Source organism: Adiantum capillus-veneris, chromosome 22 (genome assembly GCF_014529385.1).
Source record: "Adiantum capillus-veneris isolate H3 chromosome 22, ASM1452938v2, whole genome shotgun sequence".
Lineage (NCBI taxonomy): Eukaryota > Viridiplantae > Streptophyta > Polypodiopsida > Polypodiales > Pteridaceae > Adiantum > Adiantum capillus-veneris.
The window spans coordinates 104,857,180-104,872,195 of record NC_140952.1 but is presented as its reverse complement, the minus strand read 5'-3'; the positions used below and the strand labels follow the sequence as shown (position 1 = coordinate 104,872,195).

Genomic DNA, 15,016 nt, shown 5'->3' with positions numbered 1-15,016 from the left:
ACTTACACTTACCTTGGAGTGGTTTTTAGCGGAACTGCATTCTCACTTAGAAGAGCAGCAGAGACTAGACTGACTAGAGCCCACGCAGCATTGGGTAGATTGGAGAGGATGTGTTCGCAGGTTCAGTTTCAGGAGCCCCGGACGAAGCTCTGGCTCTTTGACACTTTGGTGGCTTCTGCATTGCTCTATGGAGCTGAGATATGGGGACCTTCATTGGATCACCACGGGAGGCCGGGTCGCACTGATGGATGGGGGAACATGGAGAAACCTCTCGTCTCTATGATCTTGCGGCTCATTAGAGCCAAGGCATCAATACCACGGGTCATTATCCGAGCAGAGCTAGCGGCCCCCCCACTAGTGGTTGAGGCGCTCACCAGATCAGTCTCCTTCATAAACCGCACATGGGAACTTCCTAGAGACAGATATGCTCACATTGCACTTGAGTCCTCTCGACAGCTAGCCATGCAAGGAGATACAACATGCTGGTATGGGGAGATGGCATCATGGTTTCAGGCGCATGGGTTCAGCATAGAAAGGCTGCCACCATTCCAGTACTCATTGTATGCACCATCTCTCACTCTTACACAGTCAGAGATCACCAAGCTCATCTGCCAGGACCTGACCCAGCTAGACGCCAGGAGGACATGGATACAGCCAGCACAGGAATTGGGCACGAAGATGGCTTTCTACAGAGACCATCTTCTCCAGATTACGGAGGATGGTTTTGTGACGAGACCCAGATAAATGGACACCCACTTGTCTCATGGGATACGATGTGCTATTGGCCAGTTAAGCACATCTTCTCACCAGCTATGGATTGAGACTGGGAGATACAGCGGAGTACCAGCAGAGGCCAGGACATGCCCCTTGTGTGACATGGAGCCTGAGACAGAGTTGCACTACACATGCTGCTGCCCCGTCTACTACGAGATACGAGGCCGCTTCCATTGCTTGTTCAAAGAGGGTTTTGGACCACACTCAAGAATCATGGGGTACGAGGATCAGAGATGCCTGGGTTTGTTCTTGCTCGAGCTGCGCAGACAAAGAGATAGCCTCATGAGTGGCAAGGCTAGCCAGTCTCAAAGACGGATCACAGACTTCTTCAGAGCAGACACGGGACAGCTGCAGGAGCCACTCCCACAGCAGAGCTCCCTCTCGTCTCACACCAGAGGTACACTGATCGACTGAGCTGGGGAAATCCAGACGCCCACGACTGCGGAGGACGACACAGCATCAACAGAGGCTACGTCAGAAGATTCGGAGCACTCTGGCCCGGCATGCACGACGCCCGGTCAGACTTCTCACCATGGAGGAGATTGATGAGATCCGCCAACGACCGATGCTAGATCTCTTGTGATTCAGCTATCCCAGCAAGCCGCCCATTTTGCTTAGTTCACATCGACCAGTCTAGGACCCCGTAGTATATATCTTTGGTTTGTATTGTTGTTATTTTGTTACTCTGACTTTGTATCAGATCCACCTCATTGTAACTTTCTGGTCTCATAGGTCACTTTGGCCTTTTGAAGACGTTAATATAACATTTCATTTCATTTCATTTCTCCCCCCGACTATTAATGATGGTGATACTAGGCAGAGAATATCTTTATTGGGCTTCCAAGAAATTGCTTTCTCTGCGGTGGAGCAGAACAATTGAGGCAGGTTGAATACCGCACAGATATATATGCACACAATTTCGACAGCTGGAATCCCATCTTTTTTGGATACCCCCTCTTCTAGAACTCCCCACGCCCATGAATGAACTTGTATCTCTTGGCCTATGTGAAGCAAAACAATGAAGAAACGAATTGTGGAACACCACCCTTTGATTGTGTACGGGGAGGTTGTTGGAGCATATGTTATTCCTAGCTCTACACCCATTGTAGGGCACCGATCACTTGAGTGGCATTGTCTCAGTATTTGATTAATATTATGCATGATGGAGGTAATGGTAGTTTTCTCTTGATTACATAAATGAGTTATAACTCATTCTTTCAGTTTTAGGTGAATTGGGCCTTTTCCTAATTCGTCTAGATCTATATACGCCCACACAAACTTGGTATTATACTTTTTGAAGGAGCCAATCTATCTAGGAATTAGGCCTTCATAGCCATGAAAGTTTATAGTGGTTGAAATACCTTTGACATGTTGCACAGTTCTATCTGGTTGTTTTCAGGTGCAGTGCAGCAAATTTCCGTTTCATTTTGAACATGCTGCAGGTAAGCAATCCTTGTATGTAAACCATCTTTCAGGAGTTTGTTTCTGGGTAATGTTAAAGCTCCAAATAGCTGCTAGGAACAATCCAGAACCTAACATTTTGCGTAGTGTAAATGTGTTTCTTCTCTGCATTCATTGTTCCCTCGAGGTGTTTTTCCTCCAAAGTCACAGAGTCTCACAATGTCTGTGCTTATGAATTTTGTTACAGGCCTTTGATTCTCCATTTGATATGTCCCAAGATTATGACACAGGTGAAGAAACAATAAAACGAGGCAGAGAAGCCTCTTTTGACATCAACTGTACTTCTCAGGCTAGTACATGTGAAGCTACAGATAGAGTTGCCAATGGCTACCCATGCTTGCCAGACAAAAATGGGATTGTCATTTCAAGGTAATGCATTATTTGTTTGTTTTGGAAAAGCTTGGCTGTCTAGTCAACCTATGTTCAGTAGGAGACCCTTTTATTTGCTTTCAGAGAGAATGATGCTCAACTTGATGGAGCAGTACAAAATGGTCAGCGCTCAGGCAGTTCTTGTTGTGAGGATGGGAACAACGTGGACGATTCCAGGTGCATAGACAACAGGTTGAAGGGTGGCGAAGCACGGTTAGAAGATGTTAATAAGATTGCTAAACCTGAGAAATCTTTTAGCAAAATTAAGAAGGTAGATTGATGCAGCATTCTCATCACATTGGCACTATTCAATCACATGCAGTTTGCTGTGGCTCCAATTGTTGTTTGCTGTAATAGTTGCACTCTGTAAAAAGCTACAGGAGAATCACTAGCGTTTTTTCTCTTATAATATATGGTTTTCTTATTGGAAAATGAAACTCAAGGACGGGACTGGTTTTGACTTGACATTATCTACAGATTTCCATCTGCGGTATGGATTTTCAAGACCCCTCACTGCAACTGCATGTTCCTCCAGCAGATGTTGACAAGGTAAATCCCAAATGCACTTCAAGACTGTACACTTCTGAGTGTTATGTTCGGGGGATGCTGAATCTGAGACCCTTTTTTAGTTCCATAATGCCGTTGTTCTTAATTTCGGGATTGCCTTCAGATGCTTTCTGAACCACCACAGCCAGAAGTTGAGTTCGGTGTTTGAATCAACATTAGCCATTTACTGTGGTTTTTTTTGTTAGCTATGAGTTTTCACTATTATGCCCAAGCATATCTTCCAATACACCACTTTCCTCATTCTTTTGTTCACTGTTTTTTGATGCTGCACTCACATTATTCAAAGCACCAGACTAACAACATCACCCGGAAGGAATTGAGGAAACTTATGGATTTCTCTTTTACTATTTTCAGGTGAGGTGTATCATACGTAACATAGTTCGAGATTGGACCAAGGAGGTAATCAATGCACTCAAATTAGTTTGATAGAAAATACCACAAGTGTACTCCAGGACTTAAGTTGTCTTTCTTTATGTTCTTATGAGAAGGGGGCTTTTGAACGTGACCAATGTTACAAGCCCATTTTGGAGGAGCTTAATTATTATTTTCCCAATAGATCTAAAGAGAGGTCAGTAAGAAACTTTACCCTGCAGCGGGTTCTTTTCTTCTTGTCATTTTTGCTTCAAGTTTAGGTGATTGTTTGCAAGATAAATCTGCCTTATATTTAGGGAAGAGAAACGAAGAATATAGTTGGCCAGGGAACAATTAAAGTTTTTGAAGCCTTTTAGAAGGACACTTTATGACATTGAAGAATCAAATCAGGATTGCCTTATCAGGGCTATATTATACTTTGCAAGCTGTTGAAGATGCTGCTATCTATGAGAAAAAAAGGTTTCTTTTTGGTGAAGCATGTGATAAAAAATTATATGTGGAAACCTGCGCTTTTGTCATTGACTCCTTTACTGCATATGGCTATCTGGTTTTTGAGTTTAATAAATCATAATAACCTATATTCCTGAAAAATTAAGCATTGGTGCTGCTGCTGTATGTAGTTTTTTGTGAATAACTTAGTGTTTTTACAATCTTTACGAGGCAACATTTCTGGCCATTCACATGACATACTACTGACTTTTAGTGACCGTGGCTTTTGTACAATCATCATAGATACTTGATTGTTTGAAATTCAAGGGCATATCTCTTGATTGTAATATCCAACTTGATGCAGTAGTAATATGTACATATCCTTGAATCTTCTAGCTTATCTAAGCTTATGCACAGAGAGGGTCAATCATGTAACTGTCCATCATTTCTGAATATGCAACAGCTGAGTCGTATTTGAGAATTCACGCTGATTTCTATGTGCTGATCAGCCCTAGCAGAAAAGAATCAATACTTAAGTGTGTAAATTTAAGAGTTGTCCTTGTTTTCAGGCCTCCCTGTTGTGTAGTCCCTGGTGCAGGTCTTGCTCGGTTGGCATGTGAGATATCTTGCCTGGGTAAGTCAAATTGAGAAGGGCTAACTTTGCACTCAGCTATGGCTCAGATTACAACAGATTGATTTAGCTGTTTTTTGGTTCCAGGTTTTGCATGCCAGGGCAATGAGTTCTCTTATTATATGTTGATTTGCTCAAGCTTTATTTTAAACAAGTAAGATCTACTGCACCATTCATCAAAGACAATTTATGGGGAGGATCAAATTTAGAATATAAAACCATTCGCTTTTCAAGTATTTCATATATTAGACATCATTTACAGCGCTACGCCTTTCCACCTGTTTTCATTTGATTCTTGTTTTCATAATGTGGCTGCAGCACTCAAGCTCCTATGGAGTGGGTTATTTATCCTTGGATTCATAGCAACTGCAACATGACAAGTGATGAAAATCAATTGCAACCTGTTTACTTTCCTGACCTTCATCCTGGAAGGTTGGTTTTAAGAAACAACCCCCAAGTTCAATTACCATTTGCACATGAACTAAGCAATGATTTGAACTTTTATTTCTCATCTACATTTTTTTCATTGCATAAACTTTTAATCTGTTCAGAAATTGCTTTCTTAACACCCTTTATCTTTTCAGTGCTGGAATAACTGATGGTTTCTCAATGTGTGCTGGTGACTTTGTGGAAGTATACAGTCACAGGGGTCAAGAGGGTACCACTTCTTTTTTGAATGCTTATGCATCACACATGCATGCAAAATCTTTATTTACAATTGTGCCCTTGTATTGTAACAGGAATGTGGGATGCAGTTGTCACCTGTTTCTTCATTGATACAGCTCACAACATTGTTGAGTACATAGAAATTATAGCCAAGATCCTTAAACCTGGGGGGGTAAGTTCAATTGCCATTCGAGCTGGCTTGAAACTGAGTTAAGTAGTCTCAAATCTGTTAGTCCAAGGGTGAAGGTTTGCACTTCCATTAATCGAACATCTGTTTGTGTGGCTAGAGCTTGGAGTTGTTTCCCTTGATTGCCCTCCAGGAAACTCTTGTCATCATTCCCTGCTGTTCTAATACCCTTTGTATCGTACTTGTCATGTGTACTTCCTATACGTGCCTTTGTCTGAGGGTCCATGGCCCTTGCTCGCTAAGCGGCATACGTGGCAAACATCAGGAAAGCAAAATTTGCTACCAGCTCGCTGGTGTGGATCTTCCTTGTCGCTGGGGAGTAAAAAAGAGTTGTGAAGTGCAAGACCAAAATCACACCCAGCCTTCTTTCACTTAAAGTTTTGTTGGTATCTTCCTGCCTGAATTTGGAACACAGAATTCATAATATGGGTGCAAAAATTTATGTCAAAAGGGTGCCATAATTCTTGTGCAAAGCCCTGTGCCACAATCTATGCTTTGTATCCAGCCACGAGACTTTATTTTTATATCTAGTATCTATTGGAGAGTTTAGCCAACTTTCATCATACCTTGTCAATTTGGTTGTTTCAGGTGTGGATTAATCTTGGCCCATTGCTTTACCATTTTGCGGATGCTGTAAGCTACTCGGGTGAAGAGGTAGTTTTCTAACTTATCTTGCATGCCATTTGGCTAACTCGTTTGATCGATCAAGGTTACAACCTTCTGCTAGTCCATGATTCAGTGTTTTTTTTGGTGAAGGATGTTACATAATTTAGCCAATATTGCAGGTATTGTTTTTGTTTTTAAAAAATCTCTGAGAAGCTGATGCTCCTTGGTCTTTTGTTGGCAAAACAATTTTGTGGATTCTTGCTCAGACTAATGGCTCGCAGACCTGAACCCCGGAGTAGTTTTCCTTGTTTGAATTCTCCCCCTTTGAATGAACATTTCTCAAGAAAGTTCTACAGGTCCAAATCAAAAGCTGATCTTTTAGGCAAAAGCTGTTCTCTTGATTTTGGTATAGAAAACTTATGACAGGTTGAATTTGTAGGGAGATAGATTTAGTGGTGATAAGCAGTCTCATAGAAGTGCAGTACTGTTTTTTCCCAAAAAGAAGTTTGTATTTCTGTCTACGCCGTGGCTTGATGGCAACAAGGGGTTTGCACTTTTTAAGTGTATATTTATCTCAGCCTTTGCACTATGGGCAACCAAATTTTTTTAACTTAGAAAGGATTGTTATGTGTCGGCCTCGAAATCTCTGGGATCAGCTGTTCTAGATTCTCAAAACAGCCACTGTCTCAAGTCTGGCTAAGTTATGCGACTAGTTCAAAGGGATAGTTTTGCAAATATATCTTTGGAGTTTTTTGATTGATGGCTTTAGCTTTAATCCACTGAATTGTGATTTGTAACTGCAGGAAATGTCTCTTGAAATCAGTCTAGAAGATGTGAAAAAGGTGGCCTTACGTTACGGGCTTAAGATGCAGGTAATAACACATAACTTTAATTTTCAACTTTTGTATATATATCCTGTTTATGTTTTTCACTCATTGTCTGTGGGGGATTTGGTTGCAGAAAGAGAGAACTATTGAAACCACATATACAGCCAATCAGAAATCAATGATACAGGTTTATCACCATACAATTTGCTGATAGAATCTCTAGAGATTGATGCATCCAGAAGATGGGGGTTAAAAATGTAAACATGTATATGTGTATGAGACTATTGAGTATATGTATGTATATGTGCACACATGCACACACGGGATTCTGTTGTGCTTTCACTTCACGTTATTTTTAGCTTTTTATGATTTTTAGTGTTTTTTGGTGAAAAGCAAGCTCGCTTTCTTGTTCTTGTGTTCAACTCTTGCTACGTTAAAGCTTGTTTCTCTCTCTCTCTCTCACTCTCTCTCTCTGTCACACACACGCACGCACGGGAATGGGTTGTGTTTTCAAGCATTGTGTTCGACTCATGCTAATTTCACGCTGTTGCTGGTTTGTTCTTGTTTTTCTATTTGTCTAGACTCGATATACTACTGCTTTTTGGACCATGACAAAGGATGGCGACTCGCAGACGGCTCCTCAAAGATAGCTGTCTCTCTCATTTTACCGTCACACAACCATTTCATCTGGCAATTAGTTTAATACCTTATTTATTTGGCTTCCAGCACAGCTGCCATTATTCAGCTAGTATAGCCACAATGCACTGGCCACATCCGGTAGTTAACAGGCCTGAAACTGTCCCTGCTTTCTGAGAGTTTATACCATCAAGGTTTAGCTTGAGGACAATAGTCCATATCAAAAGGACTGAAGCATGCTGGTGTAATGAGACCGGAAGCTATACTTTTAAAGAAGTAATCGTTGTAAGTTTTAAAAGTTTGTATGTTTTCTTCTGTTGATGTCCATCAGGGTAAAGATTGGTGATGGAAGTTCTTTATTAGGTGCCGCAACGACAAAATTCTGTGATGTGTATATTTTTGTGGGGGTTTGTCATTGGACTGATGGCTTGGTTCTTCATGAACAGCTTGTACTCAATCTCCTCATCCACATGGTCACAAACTCGTCTAAATTCTTTATTTTATGATCGAGCTTTCTATCTTCTTAAATGTCCCAAGCTGCAGCATGTGGGGGTTGAAATAGGGAGAGCTATGGAAGGAAATGGTGAGGCATTTGATTGAAGAAGACTAGATTTCCATTCATGAAGAGAGTTACATAATGTCAGGCATGTTGCCTTGATTAAGGGCTTCTGAGTTGAATGGCCATAACAATGCGGATCGCATTCCTTCAATTGAGGATGTTTGGGAGATTGACCCTTGATTTGTGAAGCATGGAACACATACACAAGACGAGACTCTGAACAATGTGATTTATAGTCCTTCCCCTTGGACAAACAGAAGCACAATGCCAAAATTCCCTTCTAGATACGAAGTAAGCGAAGCGATGTGCACGGATACATCCAAAACAAGCTTAGAAGCGAAGATCGGACACAATAGAAAATAATGTCAATTGTATAAACATCATAATGCTAGTATGAGAGGATGAGAGTGAGGATATGGAGGAGGTATGTAGTGTGACAGTGTGATACAATGGACGAGAGATGAGGGATTTATGTAGTTGTAGGTAGGAAGCTCATGACAACGCTGCTGGTATGACAAGGTTTTCACATTGGTGGAGACCTACTCACCTAGATGGAGAAACGCATATGCCAACAATCCCCCCCCCCCCCCCGGCTCCTGCACGTAGGTGGAACTAATGAGTCTTGAGCTGCAAGATAAACTTACCTACGATATGACTCTTGAGATGCGAGATAAATTGCTCAAAAGAGGTTGTAACAGAGGTAGCTCAAAATGACTCAGAGGAGTTTACCCGAGAAGAGAATTTTAATGTCGTCTGAAACCTCAGAGAGAGAGAGAGAGAGAGAGAGAGAGAGGTTAGAGGGAGAAACACTGAGGGAGGGAAGAGGGATTTAGTGAGAGAGGGAAAGGGGATTATAGAGAGAACATGAAAGAGTGAGGAGATGGTGAAGAGGGCTTTAGAGAGACAAGGTCAAGGGAGTTAGACAGAGAGAAGAGGGGGTTGTAAAAAAATTAAAAATATAGTTTTATTATTATTTAATTAAATCTATAATTATGTTAGACTTCATTTATTATATAAACTTAATCTCTTGTGAGTTTATCTTATTATAATTTCTATCTATTGAATCAACACTTTTGGTTATTGTCATTTTTATGGCTTGTACTATGAACTTTCCTACTTTCAATCAAACCTTTTTTTTTAAAATCATGGAAAGGTTTATTTCTCAAAATTGTCTGCTTGATTGATTAAGTTGCTCCATCAAAGTTTATCTCTATAAATGCTATAATTGATATTGGTATAAAGCAAATATATGTACCTTTGGAACGTACAGTCAACCATCTTGATGAAGTTGGTTATATATCAAAGGAGTGTTGCTAAGTGTTTACAAGGTGAGTGCCATCAAGCCGTCAAATCCTCAACACTTTATTGATAGCACTCTATCAGTGCAAAAAATAACCCATTTGCTCTTTTATCAAGCATGACAAAATTCATTGATTTAAGAAGTCCCAATGGCATCCATGTGTGTCCAAGGAGGCGGTGAAAGATGCGATGAAGACAAAATCTAACTTGTGATCCGGTGTCCGATCTAGAACATTTGCAATGCCACATACAAGAACAAGGCACATGTGTGGAGAAGAGAGATCATTGAGGTAGAAAGAGACAAGACATTTGAGAGAGAGAGAGAGAGAGAGAGAGAGAGAGAGAGAGAGAGAGAGAGATGAAACGAAACGATATATTTACGTCTTCAAGAGGACAAAATACCCTATGAAACTAATTTGTTACAAATTGGTGAATTTGATGCCATGTATGGGTACAAAAAAGAGATACTAAGGAGAGAGAATCTAAAGGTGCTACTAGCTAGAACTGTGTGGGATATGTATGATCACTAATCCCATGGGTGCCCAAAATAAGAGGGTGATATAGTGGGTGGTGAATCCATCCTCATCGGCACTCTAGATCTCGAGACAGTATGGCTCGAATCCTCTATTGTAGTCTCTATCGATGCTGTGAAGCTCCTCTCATCAGTCTTGGGCGTCTCGATCTCCCTAGCTTCAATGCTTTGTCAAGTTCTTCTATTTTATATTGAGAAGAGAGATTCATAATCTAAGCTCTATAGATAAGTGGCAAGGAAGGAACATCCTTCTTCCCTAATAGTAGCACATGCATGCCATTGGATTCGAACATCAAACTATTATGCACATAGCTATGTTTTAATGATGGCCCTAACCCATGTAATCACTCCCAACTAAGGACCACATATTGGGAAATTCAAGGATGTGTGAAACCCTTGAATCTCTAGTGGTACATCTGCTACCTGTGTATCCTACACCTTAGCATCATGGTCGTTAACAACCGCTACTTTGTAATAGTGAAAACTACTAGTCTTGGGCAAAATGAGCCATTTCACTAACTTATAGTTCATAAAATTGTGCGAAGCACCATCGTCTACCAAGATTCTCACCTTGTGACCTTGGACAAACCCATGCATGTGCACCAACTTGTGTGGACCAAAGGTCAGTTGCCACATTGAGCTCATAATATAGCACTCATGCAACGCTTTGATGTGTGCTACCTTCACATTAAAAAGACGAGAGGAGAACTTGAGAGGAAGTAATTGCACCATGTGCATCGCTTTCATCTTACCTTGGGCCACATATTTTCCCTTGGGACAATTCTTTTTGTCATGTCCACTCCCTAAACATGTAAAGCATATCTTTTCCTTTTTAGCTTTCTCAATCTCTTCACTAGACAAATGGCCCGTAGACCCCTTGGGTGTCTTGGATGCATCATATATAGCTACTATAAATTTCCTCTTATTATGTCCATGCAGTGCTCGTAATTTGTATGTGTAGTGTCAGACACGTGAGTGTTATACAATGCTATTTCATCAGGATGATCGTGTATATGTGCTGGCACTTTAGCTTCCTCAAGTGTCGTGGGGTCTGTTGGAAATTGTGGGCTTCTTCCTATGATGGTGTGTATATCCTCTCTTTTACTGGGATACTTAGGTGGCATAAAAACATGTGATGCTATATAGGTGGCAAAGAAACGTGTGATTGCAAGTAGAAAAAGGAGCCCAAGTATGATGTCATCGATGATGCTAGATAAGAACCTTGCACTAGCTCTATATAAAGATCTCTTTTGTACACACTTTATGATAGTATCATTCAATTTACTTTTGCGTTTACATTCTACTTATCTCCCTTCTGTAATTAGCATTGTCACTAGAATGCCAACACTATGAATGCTTCCTTTTAAATCCCCCTTAATCTCAACAATTGGTATTAGATCCATAATCATGTTGGCATGAACATAAATCCTAATCTCTTTCTATTCTCTATGCTAGATTGAGCATCCCTATATGCTTAATAACTAATCATAATTTACCCTTATACTTTTCAGTAATAAGCATATCTACACATGTTGATTTAATCAAGGTTTGGGCATGTTCTTGGTAGCTCCAATGAGCCACTACCCTTGCTTGGTGTAATCAATAGTGATTAGTGTGATTATGTTCTTGGTAGCTCCAATGAGCCACTACCCTTGCTTGGTGTGATTATGTTTAGAATTTTGCCTTTTTGATTGTATGCATTGTGCATAAATCCTCTCGTTTGGTGATTGCATTGGTGAGCTTGCAACTTTGGGTGAATTGGAGCCTTCACATCTATACACACGTCAAAGCGTAGCTCATCACAAGAGTTTTTTTTATCAAATCTTCCTATGCCATACTTAGGATTATTCATGAGAAAGTAATGGCTTGATTAATTTTGACAATAATTGAAGCTCTTAGGCACGTATTCTCTTCTCATTCTACTCATTAATTTTGTTTTTGTGTGTGTGTGAGTGCGTGCCATTTGAACATGTGTGTTTTCACCCTTTGAGATTTGAACATGTGTGTGTTTACCTTTTGAAATTGAACATGTATATGTTTACCTTGTGAAAAGGTCTCAAAGAAGTCAAAAAAGGGTTTTGATTCGCTTGCCATAAAGGTGTTGTGCTTGTGGGAACGATGCCTAACTCTCTTATTTGAAGGAGCCTTCACAAAAAGCCAAAGCATCTTGGATTGCCTAAATTTTTGTTGGACTGTCCACACCTACCCGGAGGCTACCCGTCGTGCGCATGCCTTCCATATCTGTCTCTCTCTTTTGAAAAGGGTATTTTCCCACAGGAAGGGCTCTGAAGAATATTAAAGCAAAATTCCTTGAGTTCGAAAAGGAGATCCACAAAAGTTTTCAAGACCTCTCTTCACTCTAGCTTCAAAACAAAATGTCAAAGGATTTTCAAAGTATAAAAGCTTCCAATTGTGAAGGGTGGCTTCACGAGGTACTTCACATAGGAGTGTCGAAGGAATCCTTTTTTTTTTCTCCTCTTTCTCACAAACAAAAATAAAGTCAAAAATTTCATGCACCCAAGCACAACGTCATTTGGAAACATACATCTTTTGATAATGTCCGATTGTGAGGAGTTCAGACACTGGCTTTGGAACAAAATCAAAATGCTAAAACCGCTCCATTGCACCATGAGGGATTGGGAGATTGGAAAGCTCACTCTTCAAGGTAAGGAGCATTAGCATCAGTTTTTTGTTTTTCATTAGTATTATTTAGCATTACATTTCCATTCAATAAAGCTCGTGAGAAGGCTACGACAACAACCATGACAGCGACAACACCGAGATGGTGCTAGTAGCGGAGTCGAAAGACAAAGGAGTAGGAGTACAGGAGGACAAACAATGAGGCTAGGGTAATGAAAGTTCTTTTGCAGACTCTTGGAATAGAGATGTGTGGTGGACTCATGGATTGGGTTTGTTCTCTTGGATTGGAGTGATTATCATCAGATGTCTCTTGGATTGGGGATGATGATCAGACTAGATTGGCGTAGCTATTTTCTATTGTCCTGTGATGGTGTGTATCTCCTCTATCCTATTGGGATACATAGGTGGCATAACAACATGTGATGCATAGGTGGCAAAGAAACATGTGGAAAAAGGAACCCAAGGTATGATGTCATCGATGATGCTAGATAAGAAGCTTGCACTAGCTCTATATAATGAGTTGCCTAGCAAAATCAAACAATAACAGACTATGAGCAACCGCAAATGAAATTGACTAGCCTTGCTAAATTGAAATAGTGGATTCATAATCAATTGATCTTGTTGATCTCGAACGTCAAAATTCATCATTTGCCCAAAAAACTTGCCAAATTTGCTTCTTACTTTAAGCATAACATTTGAAAACCGTCAACTTTTGTGCCTTGTTTTTTGATAAGGAGTGGAAGTGATGGATGCTCTTCTCCTCAACGAAGCTAACTAGGAAGTCCTGAATGATGCCTTAAAAACTTTCAAGCGGAATCTTGGAGGAATTTTCAAGCCTCAGATCATAAAATCTAATATCTAACTTTACCAAATGATTTTCTCATATTAAACTAATCATTTAATATGGGAACAGAAAAGGGGAACAAGATTTAGGATATAGATATGTGCTTCTAGAGCTATTTCAGCAGGAGACCAAAAGGAGAGATGGTTGCATCTCAATAGGGTTCAAAAGGATATGGTCTACCAAAGAGAAATGTGCAATAAGTGCTTCTTGACTTATCTCAGCAAGGGACCAAGAGGAGAGATGGTTACATCTCAATAGGGGTCCAAAACGAGATAGTCTATCAAAGAGCAACGTGCATCTGATGGAGCTTAAAAGACGTTTAGCTTCATTAAAGCCTCCAAAGGTTAGTGTTAAATATCCTTAGACGTAGGACCTTAGTCAAGCTAGAGCTTGAGGTGGGAACCCGGCCCAAGCTTGAGGTGCTTGTCGTGCTTGATGGCTAAGGTGATTGAGGTGCTTGTCATGCTTAATGACTAAGGTGCTTGAGGTGCTTATCATGCTTAATGACTAAGGTGCTTGAGGTGCTTGTCGTGCTTGATGACTAAGGTGCTTGTCATGCTTAATGACTAAGGTGCTTGATGTGCTTGATGACTTAGGTGCTTGACATGCTTGATGATCAAGGTTCTTGAGGTGCTTGTCGTGCTTGATGACCAAGGTGCTTGAGCTGTTCAAGTCAAAGATGAGCCCTAAAAGGTAGGGGCATGAGAGAGAGCACTCACACACACACACACACACTCAAGGCAAGCCCAAGACTCAAGACGCATAAAGGACACATGTCAAGCCCCTAGAATTATTTCCCTCATAATATGCATGAATCCTATTGGATGACCTATAGGGAGGTCCAATGAGAATTTAGGTTCAATCAAATAATTAAGATCTTTCTCTCAAAGGGGAAAAGGAGGACACTTGTCCAAATGCTACACCCCTTGCTTGTTATGACGAGTCATTCATTGGCTAGCCCAAGGCTTGAGCCAATAGGCTTGTAGCAACAGTAAAGTAGCAAAATCGAATCCTCTCTTTCTCTTTCATATACTGTACAAGCCACACACACACACACACACACAGAGACCGGGCTTGTCGGTCCAATAGGAAAAGGGTAAGAGTGATCGCCAATGAGAGGCGCACTCTAACAGGAACATTCAAGGGTTAGTTGGCTAAGTATGGGCGCCCAAGTGTGAATGGAGTGAGCTCATATAAAAGTCACCTAAACCTAAAAATCACTCATTATTTCATTTGTGCAATTGAAGAGTGCTCTTGCTCCATCTCCATCTTCTTCTTCTTCAACTCCTTGTGTGTGTGTGTGTGTGTGTGTGTGTGTGTGTGTGTGTGTGTGTGTGTGTGTGTGTGTATGCGAGAGAGAGAGAGAGAGAGAGAGAGAGAGAGAGAGCGATCAAGCATTACGACGACGGCAAGGCGGTTGAGCGCGGCAAGGCGGTAGCTCCTTTTTCTTTGCGGCGAGGAATCCTCCACGAAGGCGAGCGTAGGGCGGTGAGTGACACACCCTTGCTCTCTTGAGCTTGCTAGATTATTTTAGTTGTGTGCTTGGATCCATTGGTGGCTCACACACAGTGTATCGACAAGTCCCTTGCATTCACACATGCGACAGACGCGTACATT

The 15,016-nt window shown here is 40.9% G+C and overlaps 1 protein-coding gene across 2 annotated transcripts in view; it reads left to right on the top strand.

Annotated features, from left to right (window-relative positions):
• Window positions 1-7,840, top strand: part of LOC147429950 (uncharacterized) — a 66,769-nt gene extending 58,929 nt beyond the window's left edge. The window contains exons 4-18 of one of the 2 annotated variants that reach the window (XM_086496134.1): window positions 2,174-2,216; window positions 2,423-2,604; window positions 2,689-2,875; window positions 3,082-3,153; window positions 3,526-3,570; window positions 3,660-3,739; window positions 4,542-4,606; window positions 4,691-4,757; window positions 4,922-5,035; window positions 5,188-5,261; window positions 5,344-5,441; window positions 6,045-6,110; window positions 6,866-6,934; window positions 7,023-7,076; window positions 7,471-7,840. In XM_086496134.1, the coding sequence (XP_086352260.1) occupies window positions 2,174-2,216; window positions 2,423-2,604; window positions 2,689-2,875; window positions 3,082-3,153; window positions 3,526-3,570; window positions 3,660-3,739; window positions 4,542-4,606; window positions 4,691-4,757; window positions 4,922-5,035; window positions 5,188-5,261; window positions 5,344-5,441; window positions 6,045-6,110; window positions 6,866-6,934; window positions 7,023-7,076; window positions 7,471-7,539 (1,285 nt within the window). In that variant the 3' untranslated portion in view covers window positions 7,540-7,840. Of the gene's footprint in view, window positions 1-2,153; window positions 2,217-2,422; window positions 2,605-2,688; window positions 2,876-3,081; window positions 3,154-3,525; window positions 3,571-3,659; window positions 3,740-4,541; window positions 4,607-4,690; window positions 4,758-4,921; window positions 5,036-5,187; window positions 5,262-5,343; window positions 5,442-6,044; window positions 6,111-6,865; window positions 6,935-7,022; window positions 7,077-7,470 lie in introns of both variants that reach the window. The other variant, XM_086496135.1, reaches the window with a different exon arrangement.
• Window positions 7,841-15,016: the final 7,176 nt, after the last annotated feature.